General features: G+C 51.6%; 8 protein-coding genes across 8 annotated transcripts in view; 2 read left to right on the forward strand and 6 right to left on the reverse strand.

Annotated features, from left to right (window-relative positions):
* LOC121435313 (H-2 class I histocompatibility antigen, Q10 alpha chain-like) overlaps positions 1–21,792 on the reverse strand; it is a 731,224-nt gene that overhangs the window by 241,558 nt on the left and 467,874 nt on the right. The gene's annotated exons all lie outside the window — the stretch shown is intronic.
* The window catches only part of LOC121435272 (H-2 class I histocompatibility antigen, Q10 alpha chain-like), a 708,503-nt gene that overhangs the window by 218,513 nt on the left and 468,198 nt on the right, over positions 1–21,792 (reverse strand). The window lies entirely within an intron of this gene.
* LOC121435270 (H-2 class I histocompatibility antigen, Q10 alpha chain-like) overlaps positions 1–21,792 on the reverse strand; it is an 808,095-nt gene that overhangs the window by 192,855 nt on the left and 593,448 nt on the right. The gene's annotated exons all lie outside the window — the stretch shown is intronic.
* Positions 1–21,792, reverse strand: part of LOC121435275 (H-2 class I histocompatibility antigen, Q10 alpha chain-like) — a 703,994-nt gene that overhangs the window by 192,855 nt on the left and 489,347 nt on the right. The gene's annotated exons all lie outside the window — the stretch shown is intronic.
* LOC121435292 (lymphocyte antigen 6 complex locus protein G6f-like) lies at positions 1,625–7,973 on the forward strand. Its single transcript, XM_041634524.1, has 5 exons — positions 1,625–1,685; positions 3,737–4,066; positions 4,152–4,415; positions 7,600–7,758; positions 7,903–7,973. Exons 1-5 carry the CDS (start codon positions 1,625–1,627, stop codon positions 7,971–7,973), a joined length of 885 nt encoding a protein of 294 aa, XP_041490458.1.
* LOC121435329 (lymphocyte antigen 6G6e-like) lies at positions 10,427–11,432 on the reverse strand. The gene is made up of 3 exons (XM_041634581.1): positions 11,381–11,432; positions 10,740–10,865; positions 10,427–10,650 (listed from the first exon to the last, which is right to left on the reverse strand). The coding sequence occupies exons 1-3, from the start codon at positions 11,430–11,432 to the stop codon at positions 10,427–10,429; spliced, it is 402 nt and encodes a 133-aa protein (XP_041490515.1).
* Ly6g6d (lymphocyte antigen 6 family member G6D) lies at positions 14,143–16,716 on the forward strand. The gene is made up of 3 exons (XM_041634577.1): positions 14,143–14,197; positions 14,295–14,432; positions 16,470–16,716. Exons 1-3 carry the CDS (start codon positions 14,143–14,145, stop codon positions 16,682–16,684), a joined length of 408 nt encoding a protein of 135 aa, XP_041490511.1. The 3' UTR covers positions 16,685–16,716.
* Positions 17,961–21,003, reverse strand: Ly6g6c (lymphocyte antigen 6 family member G6C). The gene is made up of 3 exons (XM_041634582.1): positions 20,949–21,003; positions 18,993–19,103; positions 17,961–18,573 (listed from the first exon to the last, which is right to left on the reverse strand). The coding sequence occupies exons 1-3, from the start codon at positions 21,001–21,003 to the stop codon at positions 18,359–18,361; spliced, it is 381 nt and encodes a 126-aa protein (XP_041490516.1). The 3' UTR covers positions 17,961–18,358.

Raw genomic sequence — 21,792 nt, forward strand, 5'->3', positions numbered from 1 at the left:
TCTGCCCTGCTTGGGTTCCTGTCCTGACTCCCTTTGATGATGAGCTATGATGTGGAAGTGTAAGCCAAATAAACCCTTGCCTCCCCAAGTTGCTTTGGTCACGTCGTTTCATCACGCAATGTTAACCCTATCTAAGACACTTTGTTAGGGCTTTACCCTCCTCCCCCTTGTTTTGTTTGATTTTGTTTTTGAGACAGGATCTCACTATGTAGAGCTGGCTGTCCTGGACCAGGCTGGCCTCTGCTTCATAGAGATTCGCCTGGCTCTGCCTCTCGAGTGCTGGGATTCAAGGTGCACACTGCCGTACCCAGCTTAGTTAGGGTTTCTACTGCTGTGGTGAAGCACCATGACCAGAAGTAGCTTGAGGAAAGGGTTTCTTTCATCTTCCACTTCCACATCACAGTCCGTCACTGAAGGAAGAAATTCAAGAAACAAGCCAGGTGGTGGCGAGCATGATTAATCCCAGCACTCAGGAGTCAGAGGTAGTCAGATCTCTGTGTGAGTTCAGGATACTCTGAGTATCCTGGTATACAGAGCAAGTTCCAGGACAGCCAGGACTACACAGAGAAACTCCGTCTCAAAAATAAGAAAAAAAAAATCATTCTTCCCACAGGGCCCTAAGGTGTAATGTTGATGATAAAAGCTAGCCAGGGAAGGGGAGGGGTGCAGGAAGAGGGGATGAGAGGAGTGGAGGGAGAGGAATATAAAATAAAAATAAATAAATAAATAGCAAAAACAAAACAAAAAAAATAGCCAGTGAGTCTGTTCTCTCTGTCCTCCATGCGGCTCCTGTGGATGGAGCTCAGGCTGTTAGGCTCCTTGGCAAAGGCCTTTTATCCATTGAGCCAACTCACCAGCCCATAAATTAATGGCTGGGGATATCCCTCGGTGACAAAGAACTTGCCCTATATTTGAAATGAGTAACTAGCTGCTCATAATGATGCGTACCTATCACCCCACCTCATTCCTTGGGAGGTGGAGGGAGAGGATCAAGAAGTCAAGGTCATCCGTAACTGCACAACCCAGACAGCCTAAAACCCTGGCTAGAAACAAAACAGCAACGGCAGACTAACTAAACATAAGCAGTTAGTTGTGTATGACGGTGTGCTCATGAGTCTAGGTCATGAATAATCCAGGCCCCTGCTGTGTTTCTCCTTGAGGAACAGCTAAAGACACTCCTCGGGGTTCTGGAGTGGTCGATGGCATGCCAGGTAACCACAGGAAAAGTCACTTGAGATCACTGATGGAGCACGGTCTGGATGAACAGTTCTGTGTTGGGTTCCAAGGAGAGAACAGGCAGAGTCATTTGGCTCACGGTTGATGTCACAGGCGGAGTCATTTGGCTCATGGTTGAGAGATGAGAAGCCCAGAAGGCTCCGAGAAGTGGTAGACATCTGGGCTTCCTTCCACACGAGAGCAGCTTACACCAGGACTGCATCCAAGAGCTAAAGATGAAGGTTCCTTTTTGCCCAGAAGACATGCTACTGAGTTTTATCTCCCCCACATTCTCATTGCCCCCAAGGCCCAGTGGCTCCAGCCCCGGGAGTGGGGCCTTTATCTGTGTTCTGCTTCCTCCCTGGAAACACCAGGTCTCTGGAGCAGGGCAACTTGGCAGGCTCTCTTCATGGCATTCACGGTCGCCCTCCTCCTCCTGTTCTTGTGTGGGCACCCCCAGGCTGCCGCAGGTAAGGGGCAAGGGGGGAGCATCCTGCAGCTGTTTGGAAACTTGGGAGGGGCTGCTGCTTTTCCTCCTCAGCACGTCTGAAAATGCACAGGAAGACAGACAGTCTCCTCTATGCACTCTCTTCGCTTTCAGTCCTGGGGAGACCCAGAGGCACCATGGGCCTAGCTATGTACAGTTTCCTGTGTTTTCAAAAATGTAAGGATTAGGTCTGGGGATGTAGCTCAAAGAATGCTTGCCTAGCATGTACAGAGGTCTCGGTTCATCTCCAGCCAAGAGTTTGATCCCTGTCACCACAGAAACGGGTGTGCACTGCCCACCATCCCAGAATTTGAGAGGCGACAGCAAGACCAGGAGATCTGGGTAATTCTCAGCTACGCAGCTGATTTGAGGACACACACGAGGGTCTTGCAGTGTGATTGTGATAGTGACTCTTCTAGTACACACACTTCTGGGCGTGTCAATGAGGGCATTTCCGGAGAGTTTTAACTGAGGAGGGAAGAGCTACCTAAAATGTCTGTGGCACCAACCAGTGGACTAACTCAAATGGGGAAAGGACAAAGCCAGTAGAGGAGAGGTGTTCCCTTTCTCTACTCCTAAGTCCATCTAGAGGCAAGCATATTTCTACCACCATAAATTCCCCACTACGATGGACTGTGTTCCTTAAACCACGAGCCACAGTAAATCTAAGTGGTAGCACACACCTTTAATTCCAGCACTCTGGAGGCAGAGGCAGGTGGAGCTCTGTGAATTTGAGGCCAACCTGGTCTACAGAGCGAGTTCCAGGACAGACAGGGCTACACAGAGAAACCCTGTCTCAACAAAAGAAACAAAGACAAAAAAAAAATAGTAAAAATAAATAAATCTCACTCCCTTAAGTTGCTTTAGCTTGGTATTTTGTCAAATCAATAAGAAAGCTCCCAGCAGTCCAGATGGCCCTGAAACTCAGCCCCAGCCCCGCTCCTTCCTCTGCCTCCTGCATGCCACGACCGAAGGTGTGTGCCACCAGCTTACAGTTCCCCTTATTTTATTATTATGTTTGTTTTGAGACAGGACATTGCTTTATAATTGCCTTGGTACTTCTTATAATTGGCTTGGTACTTCTTATACAATGTAACCTCCTTCCTCAGCCTCCGAGTGCTGGTATTACAGGCATGCGCACCATCCCTGGCTTAGCTCCCTGTACGAAATAAAAACAGATGTTTAGATGTTAGAAGAGATAAGGACTTCCACCAACTATTGCAGCCTGTTTCTGTCCTGTCTCAGAACCTCTCGCTGGCAGGGAAAAACGGAAAGCCTTTATACTCTACCCCACCTCCCCTGTCCCCATCCCGAGTCTTACTGGGATTCATGAATCCCAGGGTAGCCTTGAACTCTTTAAAGATGTCATCCTTGAGGATGACAGTGAACTTCTGATCTTCCTGTCCCTGGGTGTCTGCATCGCCGGCATGTACCAGTATCAATGGCATGCACCAGTATCAATGGCATGCACCAAGATTGCTGGCATGCACCAGGATCGCTGGCATGCACCAGTCTCAATGGCATGCACCAGTCTCAATGGCATGCACCAGGATCACTGGCATGCACCAGGATCGCTGGCATGCACCAGGATCGCTGGCATGCACCAAGATCGCCAGCATGCACCAGGATCACTGGCATGCACCAGGATCGCTGGCATGCACCAGTCTCAATGGCATGCACCAGGATCGCTGGCATGCACCAAGATCGCCAGCATGCACCAGCACATTCAGCTTATGGGTTTATCTAGTACTGGGGCCAGGGTCAGTGCTTCATGCAATAAACAAGCACCCTCCCATCTGAGCTCCATCTACAGATAAGAGTTTTTTTTTTTTCTTTCAGTGCTGGGCATGGAACCCAAGACCTCAGGCAAGCACTTAACTAAGCTATGCCCCCAGCCCATCTCCCTTTCTGCTTAGCAGTCACTGAGAAATAAGCTTGGAGACTCAAAAGGAAAGGCAGGCAGCGGTTAGAGACAAAGTAGGGGTTTGGTGAAGGCACGGAAGGCTCTACTCTGACATCGCTGTTTCTCCACAGACAGCATCCACACCGTCTATGTCGTCTCCGGGGAGACAGTGGAGCTGCCTTGTCCTTCACCCCCTTCCCTACGTGGGGGCCAGCTCCTAACCTGGTTCCGCAGCCCTGCGGGAACCTCCTCCACCATCTTGGTGGCCCAGATCCAAGTAGACAGGGCAGCTCCAGATCTGAGGAAACCCGAAAATGACTCCAGGTTCAAAGTCCTCGGGAACTACTCCTTATTGCTGGAGGGGCCCAGGGATGAAGACGCTGGGCGGTACTGGTGCACGGTGCTGGATCAGAACCACAAGTACCAGAACTGGAGGGTGTACGATGTCTCCGTGCTCAAAGGTAAGTGAGGCTGCAAAGTCCTCTCTGGATACTGGAGACTGGGGAAGACCATGCGAGAAACTGAGGTGTCCCCCTCTCTTGCCAGGGTCTCAGTTCTCTGTGAAGTCTCCAGACGGCCTCTCCTGCTCTGCCCTCCTGTGCGCTGTGGTCCCCGCCAGGCGTCTGGACTCCGTGACCTGGCAAGAGGGGAGGAATCCTGTGAAAGGACATGCTCAGTACTTTTGGGGTGACGGGGCTGCCCTGCTGCTGGTGTGTCCTGGAGAGGGGCTTTCTGAAGCCAAGGGCCGTAAGCCGAGAAGCATCCGCTGCCTTATGCCTCAGAACAAGAGATTCAGCTTTAGCCTGGCAGGTAGGTGAGGGAGGAAATTAAGAAACAGAAAGGGGCTGGGCGGCGGTGGCGCACGCCTTTAATCCCAGCACTCGGGAGGCAGAGGCAGGCGGATCTCTTTGAGTTCGAGGCATGTATGTATGTGTGCATGCCTCTCTGTGTGTGTGCATGTCTGCGTGTGTGCGTGTGTGTGTATTGTGTGCATGCCTCTATGTGTGTGTGTGCATGCCTCTGTGTGTATTGTGTGCGTGCGTGTGTATTTGTGCGTGCCTCTGTGTGTATGTGTATGCATGGCTCTGTGTGTGTATGGCTCTGTGTGTGCATGTGTGTATGTGTACATGTATGTATGTGCGCATGCCTCTGTGTGTGTGTGCATGGCTCTGTGGCATGCACGTATGTGGAGGCTAAAGGTCAACCTCAGGTGTTGTTCCTTAGATGTCCGCCTTATTTTGTGAGACCAGGTCTCCCACTGGCCTGGAGCTCACATAGCAGGCCAGGCTAGCTGACCTGAGAGCCCAGGGGTCTGTCTATCTGTCTCTGTCTCCCTAGTGTTGGGACTACAAGCACGCATCACCATGAATGGCTTTTGTATGTGACTTCTGAGTTCAAACTCAGATTTTAATGTTTGTGTTACAAGCAGTTTACTTGGCAGAACTCTCTCTTCACCCCTAGATTAATCCCTTTCTAAATAGTGGTATATCCCAATAAGGCTTCTGGTCTGGCTATTCCTCTGGGAAGTTGGTTGGTCATGAGAGGTCGAGAAAAAAACTTTCTAGGCAGAAAAGCGACCCTCACCCTGGCCTGATTTGCCTCCTTTTCCAACCTTGAAAGATGTTCCCAGAGAATACCCCTTTCTGTTTCTTTTTTTTTCTTTTTTTTTTTCTTTTGGTTTTTCGAGACAGGGTTTCTCTGTAGCTTTTGGTGCCTATCCTGGAACTAGCTGGAACATGCACACACAGAGCCATGCACACACATACACACAGAGGCATGCACAAATACACACACACGCACACACACACACAGACATGCACACACACAGAGGCATGCACACATACATACATGCACACACAGAGCCATGCACACACATACACATAGAGGCATGCACAAATACACACACACGCACACACACACACACAGACATGTACACACACACATAGAGGCATGCACAGATACACACACATGTGCATGCCCATACATACAAATATGTACACATGTGCATGCACACACAAGAAAGAAATAGGCTAATCTAAGCAGGGCATGGTGTCACATGCCTCCTAGCACTTGGGGGGTAGAAGGAGGAGCAGAAGTTTGAGACAGCCTTGTCTCTATAGTGAGTTCAAAGCCAGTCTGCACTGCATGTAACCCCACTTCTTTAAAAAAAAATCATCACCATGTAACCCCACTTCTTTAAAAAAAAATCATCAGCGGGGTGGTGGTGATGCACACCTTTAATCCCAGCACTCAGGACGCAGAGGCAGATGGATCTCTGTGAGTTTGAGGCCAACCTGGTCTACAGAGCGAGTTCCAGGATAGCCAGGGCTGTTACACAGAGAAACCCTATCTTGAACCCCTCCCCTCAAAAAGAAGGTATCACAATAAAAGAAATAAGCTTGTGCCTTTAATCCTAGCTCTCAGGAGACAGAGGCAGTCAGTGTCTGTGAGTTCAAGGCCAACCTGGGCTATAGCAAATTTTAGGCCAACCAGGGCTATATAGAGGGGACCTGCGCCACCACCCTCTACCTTGCCAGAAAAAGAAAGACAAGACATGGACCAGTATATCAGTCAAGCACGGTGGTACAACCCCTGCAGTCCTGGGGATACCGAGGCAGGAGTTCCAGGACAGTCTAGACTGTGCGAGACCCTGTCTCAAACACAAACAGAAGAAACAGACTAATCTTTTATTTCTGAGGACTTTTGCATGGCAGAGAGGAAGTGCATAGGGATTGCTGGGGCTGCTGGCTTCTGAAGAGGGGTCCCGGGTAGTGTAGTATGATGGCCTGTTGACAGGGAAGGCGGCAGCAGAAGGAGCATAACTGGCCATGTCGAGAATGAATGCTCCTAGATGGAGAATAACCCATTTGTAAGTCAGAGAGAGGAGCAAATGGCCGATGTTTCAAGAGAAAAGATCTTGGCAAGGCCTCGAGGAGGAACACGCGAAGGGATGAACACAGGAATGAAGAAATGGAAACCATAAAGCACGTGTATTCTTTCTTTTCCCATTTTCGTGTGTGAGACATGCATGTACGTTTGCATATCTACATATGTGTGGGAACACATACATGTGTGCGCCCATGTACACGAGTGTGCGGGCCTGTGGAGGCCTGAGGTTGACGTCTGGAATCCATTGCTCTTACATCTTATTCAATGAAGCAGTGTCTCTCAGTAGAAGCCAGAGCTGGATGATAAGGGCAGTCTCACCAACTTGCTTGCTCCGGGGACCCTGTCTCTGCCTTCAGAAGCCGGAATTACAGGTGGGCTACCATGCCCAACCAGTATTCACACGGGTTCTGGGGATTCGAACTCCAGTCCTTACACCTGTGAGGCAACCATGCTAACCACTGAGCCGTCTCTGCAGCCTCTGTCTTTTTGATTTTTATGGTAGTATCTCTCTTTGTAGACCTGGTTGGCCTGAAATTCACTCTGTAGACCAGGTTGGCCTTGAACTTCTCCCTCTTTCTTCGGCTTTGAGACAGGCTTTCACACAGCCCAGGCAGGCCTCCAGCTCTGAGTCGATGATAAACTCAGTTCCTTACCTCTCACCTTCACCTCCCAGGTGCCCGTTTGCAGGCTTGCATCGTGGGCCCAGCTACAATACTTTTCTTTGAAAATGTGAATCATTGTGAGGGAGGTTATGGCTGGGCTGGGCCTGGAATCAGCTACCTCTGTGTGACTGGAAGCGACCCCTCACTGCTGTCTCTGTGTGACCGGGAGGGGAGCGACCCCTCATTGCTACTCCCTGATATTGGCTCCTGGCTTCCATAAGCAAAGTCTCATGGTGGTGGATGCTGCAGGCCGGGGGCTCCTGAGTATTTTCTGCAGGAAAATCCCACTTGACTGCCAGGAAGCTACGTCTTACTCAGGGTTGCCTCTCCTGACAGCTCAAGGCAGGAGACCAGACCTTTGTGTAAGTGACATCACAGAATGATTCTGCTTCCTTCCTGAGACCCCCTCAGTGCTGGTCATTCTTGTCTTGCTGTCATGGCAGCTTCCGCAGGACCTACTCCCCCCACTGCCTGTGTCTCCGTCCCGAGCTGGGATGTGCCCTGGTTACTGATGCTGTTGCTCACAGCAGGCCAAGGAGTCACCATCATCGCCCTCAGCATCGTGCTCTGGAGGCGGAGGGGCCAGGGGTCTCGGAACAGAGGTGAGTCTTTCCCCTGAGATGGCATCGGGTGTGAGAGAGGTTGGCCTCACATCTAGACTCTGGCCTCTGCCTGCCAGAGTGGCAAGGGACACATCCCTGAATTATCTGGTGACTTCTATATATCATACGACTTCTTTTCCCCAGAACCCTCAATTCCTCACTTCAAACCTGAAGTCCAGGTCTATGAGAACATCCATTTGGCCCGCCTTAGGTAAGGAACAACTGGGCAGGGGTGGGGTGGGGTGGAGGTTTACATCCCAGAGGGCCTGAGCGTGGGAAATTGTTACCCGGAGCTAGGGTTGGATTGCAGACAGGGGTCCTGGTTCCTGAGGAGGTGCGGTAGCTTTAACACGGCTTATTGCTTTGTAAACTCTACAGCCCACCCATCCACAAGACCAGGTGATCTTGGTGACATCTACCTCGGAAAGCCTGACCTGCTGTCCTGTGTCTTTGGCATCTGGCTCCTGAAGGACTCCCTGAAAACCTTGGCGAGGGGGTGGGGCTGAGGGCATGACTCTACTTCCTCTTGGCTTCCAACAGCCACCAAGCTGGAGGGGCCAGGAACATAAGGAAGGGAGTAACAGCATTCTGTGGTGTCACCTACAAAAAGGCGTGGTCTCCTGTCTTGAAGCAGCCGGTAGTTGAGTGACCCATAGTAAGACTTATTATGGGGTCTGAAGTCTCTGTCAAGGGCAAGAGGGACAGGGAAGCCCAGGGACTTGAGAAGAGCTTGGGCATCTGTCAGGAGAAACTGAGGAAAAGAGTGTGTTGGGGGTAAGGAAGAGAGAGGTTGAGAGACCCGGATGCAGAGTGGGGAAAACCGGAGTCCCAAACGGGAAATTCGGGGGACAAGGAAAAGAGTCAACAGGCCTCCTAAGTAAACCAGACTCCCTCCCCATGTTCTCACAAAGAGACGCTGAGAGGGAACAAGACCTTTAATCAGACCCCACACTTCCTCAGACGGAGCAGGAGGGAAGCAGGCCCACAGGCGGATGCCAGTCCTCAGCCCCAGCCCTCCCCTTATCCCTGGCGCACAGGCTCCCCTGTGGGTCTCTATCTGCAGGAGCAGCTTATCACTTCTGGCTCCCTGGGAGCTCTGCCCCAGGGAAGAGACCCCCAGGGGTCCCACGCTATCTCCCTGGGCAGAGGAAGCATGTGTAAGGGCTGGCAGATAGCTCCAGAAGGGAGCGAGTACTTCCAATCTTCCTGAACAGAGAAGAGCTCTGGGTCGGTGAGGTGGAACCGGGCCTCAGTGCTGCAAAGCAGTCAGTGGGCATCCGGAAAGGAGGCCACGCCCACACAAGCGTCCTTCCCAGGCGTCCTTTCGACTCTGGTCTCAAGCTTGGCTTTCTGGACTTCTCACCTGCGGCCTGCACGCTGCAGCGGTTTAGGCTCAGACGTTGGTAGGAACAGCCACACAGATGGAAACTGGGTGCGGGGCACCATTCAGCTTCCAGTGTGCTAGTCCAACCCACAAGGCAGCTACAGCTCGTTCTTGTGTGTGAGAGTGTTGAAGACATATGGGCGCCCGTGCAAACACACCGGTGCATGCGTGGAAGACCTCAGATGTCCTGTCTCTCCTCTCCATCTTACTCTCACTAAACTCGGAGCTAGGCTGACGGCCAGAGAGCCCCACAGATCCTCTCATCTCTGGCCCCCATTGGCACTGGGGTTACAAGCACTCATGTGTGGCTATACCCGGTGTTTTATTTTAATATTTAAAAGTGTTATGTGCACTGGTGTTTCGCCTGCATGTATGTCTGTGCACCACATGGTGTGCAGTGCCTGAGGAGGCCAGAAAGGAGGGTGGGATTTCCCGGGACTGGAATTGCAGATGGTAGTGAACCACCATGCTGGTGATGGGAATTGAACCTCAGGTCCCCTGTAAGAGCAGCCTGTGCTCTTAACCGAGTGATTTCTCCAACCCTAAGAGCAGCTTTTTAAGTGGGTGCTGGCATCCAAAACCAGATTCTTATGCCTACACATGTGCTGGTATTCCAGGAGACAGCTACTCTGCCCTATAGAGTTCCTTCTTAAAGGGAGCCTTCATGTGTTTCATCAGCACCCCCACTACGCACGATTGAGCATTACCAGACCCACAGACAGCCCTATTACTAGTCTTACATATTATTTATGCCTCTATCTATCTATCTATCTATCTATCTATCTATCTATCTATCTTGGTGGTGCAGGGGATTGAACCCAGGTCCTCGTGTATGGTAGGCAGACACTCTATCATTGAGCCACACCTTTACCCAATCAATAGCCCTTTTATTAAATATACTCTTCATAGTTCCCCAAGGTAGCCTTCCGTTCTTGAGACCCTCAGGTACCAAGTTACATCTTTCCTAACAGAGCTCCACCCCTCACCAGTCCTAGTGCCGCTTCTGTCCCTTTGTCTGGGACCCACAGCTCCTTGAGGGTGGCTGACCCGGGACACCTAGAGAAAAGACAGCAGGGGTTTCTTATGGGGCGAGGCTCCAGACACATGCATGCTGGGATGGGAACTCCAGCTGTAGAAATCGGGTCTTAGGAGGGGTCTGCAGAGGTGTTGGGTTCTTTATACAAAGCCACACTCTTGAGCAAGTGTGCCTCAGAAACATCTGTGCAGGGGTCCCCAGGTCCACGGTGACGTCGGAGTGCTGGGTTGACAGCCACGGCTCACAGGCTAGATGAAGATATGTGCAGCCCAGGCAAAGATGGCACCAAGGAGCAGGAGGGTGGCGTGGGGATGGCTTGGGAGTCGCTGCGAGGCTGCCGTATTGCACAGGTCCTGCTCACAGCATTTGTGGCGGAGAGCGTAAGGCTGTGACCAGTATGTGGCACGGCCCAGCAGAGGGCACTGGGTCCTAGGGAGGCAGCCTTTCCGCTCGATGACCTCATCCTCCTGATCTGTGGGACAAAGGAGGCACGCTGAGGCTGGGGGGAGGGAGACAGAGGCGAGGAGCCACCCCAGAAGGGCCATTGGACCAGAGCCCTACCTGAGGTGCCAACACTGATGCCACACACCTCGTCCTCCTGGCACTCTGTGAGCACCGGGTTGCAGGGCTTGGCAAAGCTGCAGGTGTAACACTGGAGTCGTCCTCTGGCTGGGGAAGTGGTGAGACCTGTTGGGTCAGCAGAGGTCAACTTCGGGGAGACACAGAAGAGGGAGAGGAGAGCCACAAAATGAAAGAAGACAGGGATATAAAGTAGCAAAGGGAGACGAGGGCAGGCAAAGAGCCAGATGGAAGAAAGAGGGTCACAGTAGTCAAGACAGACAGACAGGGACGGAGGCCAAGAGAAACAAGCCCACAGAGTGATGCAAAAAGCCTGACCCATGAGCAGGAAGGGGAAAGGCGAAAGTTAAGTGAGAGGAAAAGGGTGGAATAGAGACGGGCTGAAGATTCAAAGGTGTAGCCGGAAGAGATAGTTATTCTCAAATGCTCCCCCTCCCCCTGGTCTTTTGAGACAGTTTGACACAGCCCATGCTGGCCTGGGCGTCCAGCTCCTCTGGCCTCAGCCTTCCGGTATCCTAGTAACTCCCTACTTCTCTTCACCTATGTTAGCTCCCTCTCCATCCTCCATCCACAAGCGCCTGTCCCAGCCCTCTGCCCTTGAGGATTCCCCAGTCCACCCTTACCCAGTGCCCCAGAGAAGAACAGGATACCGAGGAAGGCGCCCGAGGGACCCATGGCAGGACCGGTTCAGCAGTCTGGGAGAATATGATCTGCGCCCCTGTCAGAACACACCTGGCCAAAGACAGGGAGGAATCTGGAAACAAATACACCTAGTGAGAGAGCCCGGGTGTTGATGCAGCAACTCTCCCTTCCTACCCCCAGGTCTCTCACTCCTGCTCCTGCTTGCCTTGAGGGTCTCCTGTTTTCTCATTGTTTGCTAACTCAGCCTCGCTGTCTGCCTGCCTAGAGTTGTGTCTGTCGCCTTCCCTCCTGTCCCCCTCCCTCTCTCCAGCTCAAGCTGTTCTCGGTTCTTTTTGTTTTTCTGTCTATCCCCTCAGAGCTTGTAGGCCTCCCAAGGTCACATCCTGAGCCCTCTCCTGCCCTAGATGTTAGAGTCCTGTTTGAGTGTGGAATCAACAAAGCCCACCCACCCATTCCCACACCCCACCCCACCCACAAAGCCCAGCTGCGAGAGGCCCTGCCCCACCTCACATCCCTTTGATTCACCCCCCCACCAAGCTTCGACATTGCTACCCCCGTAATTAGTCCTCCTGACTTTACTACCTTGCAGAAAAGAATTAATCAGGAGCTGGGCTAGAAGGATATAAGTCATTCCTCTGAGAAAAAGAAGATGGGTTAGGTTTCCAGTTTGGGAGAATGGACCCTTAGGGAGACTGGGTGGGGACAGGGGTTGTAGTATTTACTTGCAGCCTTGGAGGGCTTATACCACTGGGCAGCCCTGGATTCCAATTCCTGTACCAACAAAAGAACACTTCACCCCAGGGCTATGGTGAGGAAGAGGGTGGTAGACATCTCCACACCTCTTTATACCCTGGAAAGGACCGAAGGCCCCAGAGATCTTTCCCTCACACGAATTCCACCAATATTTACAATATCAGAAGCTACAGTGGGCTGGTGAGCTGGTTCAGGAGGCAGGAGTGTTTGCTGTGTGAGCCCAGGGCGCAGGGAGAGCCCTGGAACCACATGAGGGTGGAGAGAGAAGACCAAGCACACAAACCTGCGCTCAGCGGGACACACAAATAATAAATTTAGTTAATTAATTTTTTTATTTTTGTTTTTTTGAGTGGTCTGAAACTTGATTTGTAAACCAGATTGGCCTTAAACTCACACAGGTCCATCTGTCTCTGGGCCTGCACTACCACATCTGGCTATGTTTAACAATGTATGTGTGTGTGTGTCTGTGTATGCATATATGCAGGCCAATGTATGCGTGTATGTGTCTGGGTATGCATATAAGCAGGCCAATGTATGTGTGTATGTGTGTCTGGGTATGCATATATGCAGGCCAATGTATGCATGTCTGTGTATGCATATATGCAGGCCAATGTATGTGTGTCTGTGTGTGTGTCTGTGTATGCATACATGCAGGCCAATGTATGCGTGTATGTGTCTGGGTATGCATATATGCAGGCAAGGGCGGGAGCCCAGAGGCCAGAGAGGGCACTGGGGCCCCTGAAGCTGTGGTTACTGCTGTTCCTTGTGGGCACAGGGAAAAGAAGCTGAGCTGAAAGACAGCCGATATCCACTGAGTGATCTCTCCAGCCCTGAATACATTTTTGTTAAGGAAATCAAGAAGGCTGGAGAGATGGCTCAACAGTTTAGAGCATTGCTGCTCTCGCAGAGGACCCAGGTTCTAGTCCCAGCACCACATGATGGCTCACAGCCTGTAGCTCCAGGTCCAGGGATTGGATGCCCTCTTCTGGCCTCCACTGGCACCAAGCATGCATGCAGGGCTCATATCTACATGTAGGCAAAGCATTCGCTCACATAAAGTAAATCTTAAAAAAAATAATAAAAAAGAATTAAAACAAGAAGCCAGAAGTGACAGCACATGCCAGTGATCCCAGCACACTTGAGACAAGAGGATTGCCTCAAGTTTGAGGTTAGCCTGGACTACATGCTGAGCTTCAGGCTAGCCTGGGTTATGGGTAAAAATCTGCCTCCACCAGCAAATGTGTGTGCACGCGCACACACACACAAACATGCTCAGTAAATATATATAACTTAAGACAATAAAATAAATATGGCATTTAAAATTGGTATTGGAGCCAGGCATAGTGATTCACGCCTGTGATCCCAGCCCTTGAGACGCTGAGGCAGGAGGACCAGAAGTTCAAAGCCAGTCCTGTCCCCAAAACAACAGCAATCAGCTAGCTACATAAATAGTCAGGTATAGTTTGATTCATTTAACAAATAAAAACAAGCGTATTATATGTTAGGAAGCATAGTTTTGTGAAAAACAATAATTAGCCTCTGACCGCACAGAGAGAACGGCATTGTTTTACATTTTTGAGAATCCATTTAGCGCTGGTTATAATCAAAGATGGCTGGGTTTTTATAACCTACTTCTGCAACCCATCTGGAACGTGGATGAACAAAACCAAACCCTCCAGATACGGCATTAAAAGGGTAAGACCCTTGGGCGGGGTATGAAAGGGCCTTAGGGACCCCCCTTTGCGGGGAGGGTCTTCCCTAGATCTGCTGCTGAGAAAGGAAGCCTTTGGGGCTTCAGAAGACGCTGCTCAGAGTCACCCGTGGGGCCCCTCCCTGTCCCCATTGGGGCCCTGGTGTCTGCTGGGGGAGACTCTTTCCTTGCTTTTTATTGCCCTATAAAGTTCAAGGCAAGGGGGATATAAGGCGGGCAGAGTAGAGCCTGAGGGGGGGTGGGCGGGAGGGAGAGGCGCTACTGGCATAAGCAGACATGATGAACCCCCAGTTGGTCGGGATCCTACTCTGCACCCTGCTAGGCATTGCCTTGGGTAAGGAAGAAGCTCATAAGCCCCTGGCACAGGCCTGTCCTTCTCTCTGCCAGGGCTCCTCTAAGGACCTGGTCATGTACCTCTTCTTTCCTGCCAGGACACCGCACACGGTGCTATGACTGCAGTGGAGGCCCCAGCAGCTCCTGCAAGCAGACCGTGATCACCTGTGGTGAGGGTGAGCGCTGCGGCTTCCTGGACCGCAAACCCCAACCCAACCCTGGACAAGTCAAGCAACGTGAGTCCTTTCTCACCCCCCTCCCCCAACTTCCCTCTGCTTCCAACCAGCCCTCTCTTCAGTCCTGCGGGCTACCACCCTTCCAAATTCGGTCTGGCTCTGGGCAGATGGCGCCTCTGTTGTGGCAGGGCAGTCTAACCCTACTGGCTCCTGGCACTGTGCCTTGAGCAGCCCATCTGCCTTCGGCTTTCCCCGTACTCTCCATGAAGAACCTCACAGGTCCTTACGAGGGAAGAAACTGTCTCCCAAGACCAGAGTCAAAATGTTAAGCCAAACTCCGAACTTTGTCAGGGACTGGCTAAGAGCTGGGGAGGGACATACGTCCATGCGCGCATACATGAGTGAGTGCGTGCATACGTGAGTGTGTGCGTGTGTGCGTGCCCGCATAATATTTTATTTTGCAATCATTTGGTTTAACAGAAAATTACAAAGGAAATGCAGAGCTCCTGTTTCTAGCCAGCTTCTTCAAATGCTAGCATTCTATATCATTGCCAAAGTCAGAAAACGACAGTAACGATACCAATTAACCTAGACTTAGATTCAGTGGGCCAAGCTCAAACAGAATACCCCATTGACTTGTTATTCATTTTAAAGTAGTTATTTTGTTTGTTTGGTTTGTATTTTTGCTTAGTTGGTTGGTTGCTTGGCTGGTTGGTTGGTTGCTTGGCTGGTTGGTTGGTTGCTTCACTGGTTGGTTGGTTGCTTGGCTGGTTGGTTGGTTGCTTCACTGGTTGATTGGTTGCTTGGCTGGTTGGTTGGTTGGTTGGTTGGCTGGTTGGTTGGTTGGTTGCTTGGCTGGTTGATTGGTTGCTTGGTTAGTTGGTTGCTTGGCTGGTTGGTTGGTTGCTTGGCTGGTCGGTTGATTTGTTGGTTGGTTGGGGGTTGATTGGTTGCTTGGTTGGTTGGAGACAGAATCTGTAGTCTCGGCTGACCTGGAACTCACTACATAGACCTTGCTAGACTTGAACTCACAAACATCTGCCTGCTTCTACTTCCCAAGTGCTGAGGATAAATGCAAGTTATGAGCCACCACGCCTTACTTACAATGATTTTATTTTTTAGATTTTTAAATTTCATTTCATATGCGTGAGTATTTTCTGCATGTACCTCATGCCTTTGGAGGACAGAAGAGGGGGTGAAATTCTCTGGAACTGGAATTATAGGTGATTGTGAGCCACACTGGGTCCTGGGAGCTGAACAGACTCCTCTGGAAGAGCAGCCAGTGCCCTTAACCACTGAGCCATTCCCCCAGCCCCAATTTATTATTATTAAAAGATTTATTTTATGTTTGAGTGTGTCTGTCTGAGTGTATGTCACATGCGTGTGGGCATTCTCAGAGGCCAGATATGAGAACTCAGGTCTTCTGCAAGGGTGGCAATGCTCTCAGTCACTGGGTTCTCTCCAGCTCTATATTTTTAAATTATTTTTAGGATACAATCTTTTATGTCCCAGGGTGGCTTTGAACTTGCCAAATCCAAGGATGACCTTGAACTTCTGGTCCTTTCTGTACGCAGCGAGTGCCACCCATTCCTGCTTATGTTGGTACCACAGATCAAATCCAGGACTTTTGTACCCTAGGCAAGCACTTTACTAAGTGAGCTACATTCCCACCTCTGCTCTTTTGTTGGGACAGGGTCTCAATTTATAGCCCAGAGTTACCTTCAACTCAATGTGTTGGTCTTGAACTCCTGGCAATCCTCCTGCCTCAGCCTCCTGTGTTACAGGCATGCATCACTATGCCTGACTTTAGTTGTATTTGCTTTGTTCACAATGACACATTGTTTTACAGACTGTCCCTTTTGTGTTCAGCAGCAATTTTCCCATGTTGAGGCTGAGGCGGGGTGAGCCTGGGTTCTTGGAACACCATAGCATTACTGTCCTAGGTAGGCCTGTTGGCCCCAACGCCCTGGTTTGAGACAGGTGTTTTCTGAAGGGACAGAGCATCCCTTTAAGTCCCTGGAAATTGCATCTGCTCTCCCGCGGAAGGCAGATCCTGCAGTCAGGAGTTCAACACCCCAGTGTCGTTCTTTCTCTCAGCCTCCATGGTCTTGAGTCAGCACCACCCAGCCTGTGTGGCCACCCACCACTGCAATCAAGTGGACATAGAGTCAGTGGGCGGCGTGACCTTCACAACCCACAAAAACTGCTGCTTCGGAGACCTGTGCAACGGCGCCGTGGCGAGCTCCGTGACCCCTCTCTGCGTCCTGGCTGCAGCTGTCACCACCCTAGTCTGGCTCTTGCCAGGGCTGTAGAGCGGATAGTGGGATTGAGATTAGGGACAGGACTGAGGGGGCTGAACGCCTAAGGTGAGAAGATAAGCACCTCTTTATGCGCCTTTAAAATGTGTGGACTAATCTAGAGCTGACTAGTAAACTCTACCCATTTTTTTGTTTGTTTGTGTTGATGACAAGGTTTCTTTGTGTAGCCCTGGCTGTCCTGGAACTCACTCTGTAGACCAGGCTGGCCTCGAACTCACAGATCCACCTGCCTGTGTCTCCTGAGTACTGGGATTAAAGGTGTGCGCCACTGCTCCCAGCATCTATGTATCTTCTGTTGAAAAGGCTGAAGGGATAGTATGTGGGTTAGCTGATTTCTACTGTTCCCACTAATGTCTATCAGTGGACCCATCAGCAGTCCCTATCCAATGACACCCCTCAAAACAATAGAACATCTGTCCTCAGCGCCTCCTGGCACCTGCCACCAGGCCAGGGAGACTCTTCCTTCACCGTAGGGGTCACCGAGTGGAAGGGCCTTGGGCTGAGTGGAGGGTTACCAGGACGCCATGACAGGCTGTCCAGGTTGCTTTCCCGTCCATCCTTCTCCACGCGGCTCCCAGCAGGACTGTTTGACCTGGGAAAGGAAAGCGCCTGAATAACCCAGTTAGACGGGAGCAAGAGCCAGTTCTCTGTCTGTAAACACCTTTCCTGCCCTTTCTGGGGCGCCCTCAAGCTAGGCTGCACCTGCTTCTTGGCAGGGTGTAGTCTAAATTTAGGATAAGGGTTGTTTCTCCAAACACTAGCGCCAGTGTGTCACCCTCGGTACCGGAAAGGAGGAAGGTTTGAAAAACCTGCTCTTCCATTGGTCAGTCCGGCCTTGTGGGGAAACTCCCTGGAGAACGAAGGGTGGGGCTGGGAGTGAAATTTCCAGGGAGAGGGGCCCTACACCACCACCACAACTCTCTCTCTCTCTCTCTCTCTCTCTCTCTCTCTCTCATCCTTTTTGGAACTTGCTATGTAGAGGTCAGACAGGCCTCAGACTCAGAGATCTTCGCCTCTCAAGTGCTGGGGTTAAAAGGGTGTAGAGCCACGCTTGCCTCTTGCTTTTTGAGACAGGATCAAAGCGGCTCATACTGGCCTTGAACTTGCTATTTAACCAAGGAGGGTCCTGAACTCCTGATTCTTCTGCCTCTACTGCGCAGTTGTTGAGCTCACAAAGGAAAGCCGCCACGCCCCATGAGCCTGTCCATCCTCTGACAATAAACACGCACTTTACCAGACACCCACATTTATTTCTCAAGATGGACCGTGATGAGCAGAGGTTTGGATGAATCAACCCCATGCAGCGAGGTTAGCGGGTCCTTTGGGATCACTCACTGGAGACAAGACGGTAGCACTTCCGGAGCTCATCCCAGGGTCACACCGGTGTGCATCCAGGTAGGGGGCCCTTTCAGTGGCCCATGAAGGAGACAGAGGGGTCTCCAAGGAAGTGGGGAAGGACTTGGTATAAAACGGAGGATGCCAGCTGAGACGAGCGGCTGGAAAGACCACTCTAGGCACGGTCCCATGGAATAAATGGGACAATAGGGGAATGATCTTCAGAAGAAAGGAGCCAGGGGTCGGGAGAACATTCTGGAGAGCTGGAGTTCTAAGGGCACGGGGAGAAAGACTCAGCTGACAGATGGGAAGCGAGCAGCCGTGGAGTGACTCTCAGTGTAACAGCCAGAGGCCAAGGCCGGCCACGGAGGCGAGGGTGACCAAGGCCAGCGCAGGTGTGGGCCTCGGAGCCGGGCTGTTGCAGTTGTCCTGGTCACAGCAGGTGGTGTTGTAGTTCAGGCCCAGCTTGTGGTTGGTTTGGTTGAAAGCCTCTCGACAGGGCTCCTCCGGTGTGCCACAGCGCAGGTTAGAGAAAACCCACATCTTTCCTAGAGGTGGGAGCCAACAGAAGCGGCGTCAGAAGTAGGCACTGGCTTGCCTGTGTCCACGGGCTGCTCTTCCTCACAAAGCTGCTCCGCTCCACCCTTTTCTCTCTTCATTCTACTCATCCCGAGTGTGAGCCACAACCCTGCCTCCAGCACCAGCACCCATGTCATGGGGCCGGCACAAGCGTTCACAAACACAGTGTAGACACAGGTCACAAGCGTTCACAAACACAGTGTCTGTAGACACAGGTCACAGGCGTTCACAAACACAGTGTCTGTAGACACAGGTCAGAGTCTGGCACATACTCTTCCTTGGCCACATCCTGTCCCTGCTGTAAACTCCCAGTCCTAGCCCTGCATGGGCTTCAGTCCCAGCTCGTATCTCCCACTTGGTCCCTCCCTCCCAGGAAAGGGGACATTACCAAGGTACACGTTTGTCGTCAGGCATTTTTGGCCTGGCTCCAGACGACAGGACTGGCGATCCACACAGCCCAGCACGGGGACCTTGTAGCAGGAGTGACATCTAGTGTCAGCTGGGGAGATAAGAAGTCAGGCTGAGGTGATGGGCTGTCTCAGCCACCTCACCTGGGGATGAGTTAGGGGTGAGGGTGGAGGACTGCCCAGTGAGCAGCCGGTGTCTCTGACCTGCATTGTTCACAGGGACAGAGCAGGTGAGCGCCAAGTGGGCGTTGTGCGGAGGCGTTTGTTCTCTGTGTGGAAACCACACACCCTAAATACCTTCCTCCACCCAGCCTGTTTGGGATGAGTCAAGAATTGTACTAACAAAAACTCGGGACTGGGGATGCCTGGGATACGGGGAAAGTTTGGCAACTGAGAAGAGGTTAGGGGATGCGACTTGAGGTAGAAAGAAGAAATCACAAGGGGTGGGAGTCAGCAGTGCCCTCAGAGATGGTGTGGAACTGAGGCTGTAAGAAAGCCACCTGTGACCAGCTTTAGATTGGCTGGACCTCTGCCAAGAGCTTGGGGCGCATCAGTCCTGAAGGAATCCTATCTACGACTGTTCTGGCTGTCATCCTACAGAAGGAGGGATGGTATCTGCGAGGCGTATCACTGGATCATCTTATCTCCTGACAAAGATGTAGAGTGGGGGGCAGAGGGTGGCATGTCAAGGTTCCTGCGTTGGTCAACTTCAGGATTGAGCACGCAAAGTTCCATGACAGAATGGTCAGCTCGGATGGAGGAGCCTAGTGTGCCTCCAGCAAACCCAGCTCACTTTAGGGGTAAGTGTTCTGGCATCTTCTCTAGAAAGCTCAGGGAGTGTTTCTGATTCTTGAGAAGGCTGTATGCAGTTACTGGAACCACCCAGAAGGCTTTGCATCCCTGGTGGGGACGCAGGAATGTAAGGCAGGAAGGAACAAGCGAAGAGAGCCATTGTCACGTATGTCAGTGAGGAATGAGTGGGGTGGGATCCTGGGGTTTCTATAAAAACACCGCTCAGTGCAGAAGGGGAGTGAAGGCTGGTATCCTGGATCCTGGGGATCTACGTGTTGGAATAGGGCTGGCCAGAGAGTGTCCAGGAAGGGGGCACACTGGAGTGGGAAATAAGAGACCCAGTGCCATGGCAGGTAGGAAGAGTGAACCAGGAGAAGATGGGTCTAGGAGAAGATGGCAATGAAGAGCTGGCTCCTTAATAACGGATCAAGAGCCAGCTGTGACGTTTGTGTGACCCCAGCATTGATTTAGGAGGTAGAGACAGGAAGATCAGCTTTGGCTACAATGTTAGGGTCCGAGAATAACCCACCACAAAGACAGGGTTCCAGCAAGCCAAAAGTTGAAAAACAAAAACAAAACAAAACCCTGATACATCAGAGAAGCTCCAGGTTTCAAGATCCAGACCGCAACCCTGAGAGCAGGGAGCAGCAGTCAGTTTCAAAGGGAAAAAAAACACAGAGACAGTCCCATCCAATCACAGTGTAACGGGGGGAGGGGGGAAGAGAAGGGGAGAAACAGTTGGGGGACTGTCCACAGTGGGACGTTTTTCAGCCTATTAGCCTATTAGGGAGTTCTGAGGGCTGGTGGCTGGCTCTGGGTCCACCAGTCAGAAGGAGGTGGTGTGGTCTTATTCTAGACATCTGCATAAAGGGACTGGGGGTTGCAGCTCAGTCTCAGGAAATTGTGGGTAGCAGCCCAGGGCAGAGTGGCAGACTAGGGACAAATGGAGTTCCTGCTGCTAAGTGGGCTCTAACAACACATGACTCTGACAAAAGAGAAACAAGTAAAGAAATGGAGAAAAAGGAGGAAAGAAAGGAAAAGCAAAGAAGCAAGGAGCCCATCCTACTCAGACATCTGGTCCTAGAGGCGCTGGGGAGACTAAGCCAGGTAGGGTTGGGGTGGGGCCCGGGGCCCCTGGCACTCACCTGAGACCCAGCAGCAGAACAGGGCAGACAGGGTGACCAGCAGCAGGTGTTTCATGGTGAGGGTGCTGAGAATGTCCACAGCCCCAGAAGCTGTCAGTGGATTCTCGGGGATCCAGTTCTGAGAGTTGAGCAGCCTTTTCGGAATTTATAATCCCAAAGGCCCCTCCCAGGCCTCTGCCCTCTGTGGTACCTCCCTCCCTGTTTGTACCCAGCTCGCCAGAAAGAAAGACCAGAGGTAGGGAGGGTCCAAGCAAGCCTGGGTAGGGAGGGGAGATGAGGGAGGGGGATGGGAGAGAGGACAGGTGTCACTAGTGGCCAACTCCATTTTGGATCTTGGTTTTAGGACCACCCACGGAGGGCCCCACTGCTCTGAAGAAGCATCAGAAAAGCTTCTGTGACTTAAACAGCCTCAGTGCCAGCTTCTGCCGGGGTTCCTAGGAAGTGGGCAGTGGGTTGTCGCCGGAGCTGATCGTCAACTTGAGTCCCTGGGGGTGGGGGGCATTGATCAGGAACATGCAAGTAGAAACTGATGAAACGGACAGGATTTATGTAGATTCATTCCCCATCCCGCTTCCAACTGATGCTCAGCCCCCGGATAAAGGCTTGTGACATCATGGAGGGTTTCTGTGATGTCATAGAAGCAAGCGGAGGGGGGGGGTTGAGGCTGTGGATCCTGAAGGACCACAGGAATATGGTAAGAATGCTCTCACACCCCTGGGTTTGGGAGGAGCACCTTGGGTAGGGAGGAACACTGTGGGCACCCAGAGGTGAGATAGGAGCTAAGATAAGAGCAGATGTAATAATAATGTCATGCCCTGAGCATCCCCGTGTGTCATCTGTTGTT

Source organism: Microtus oregoni, unplaced genomic scaffold (genome assembly GCF_018167655.1).
Source record: "Microtus oregoni isolate MIOR12 unplaced genomic scaffold, Mior012 000046F_ref0000063, whole genome shotgun sequence".
Lineage (NCBI taxonomy): Eukaryota > Metazoa > Chordata > Mammalia > Rodentia > Cricetidae > Microtus > Microtus oregoni.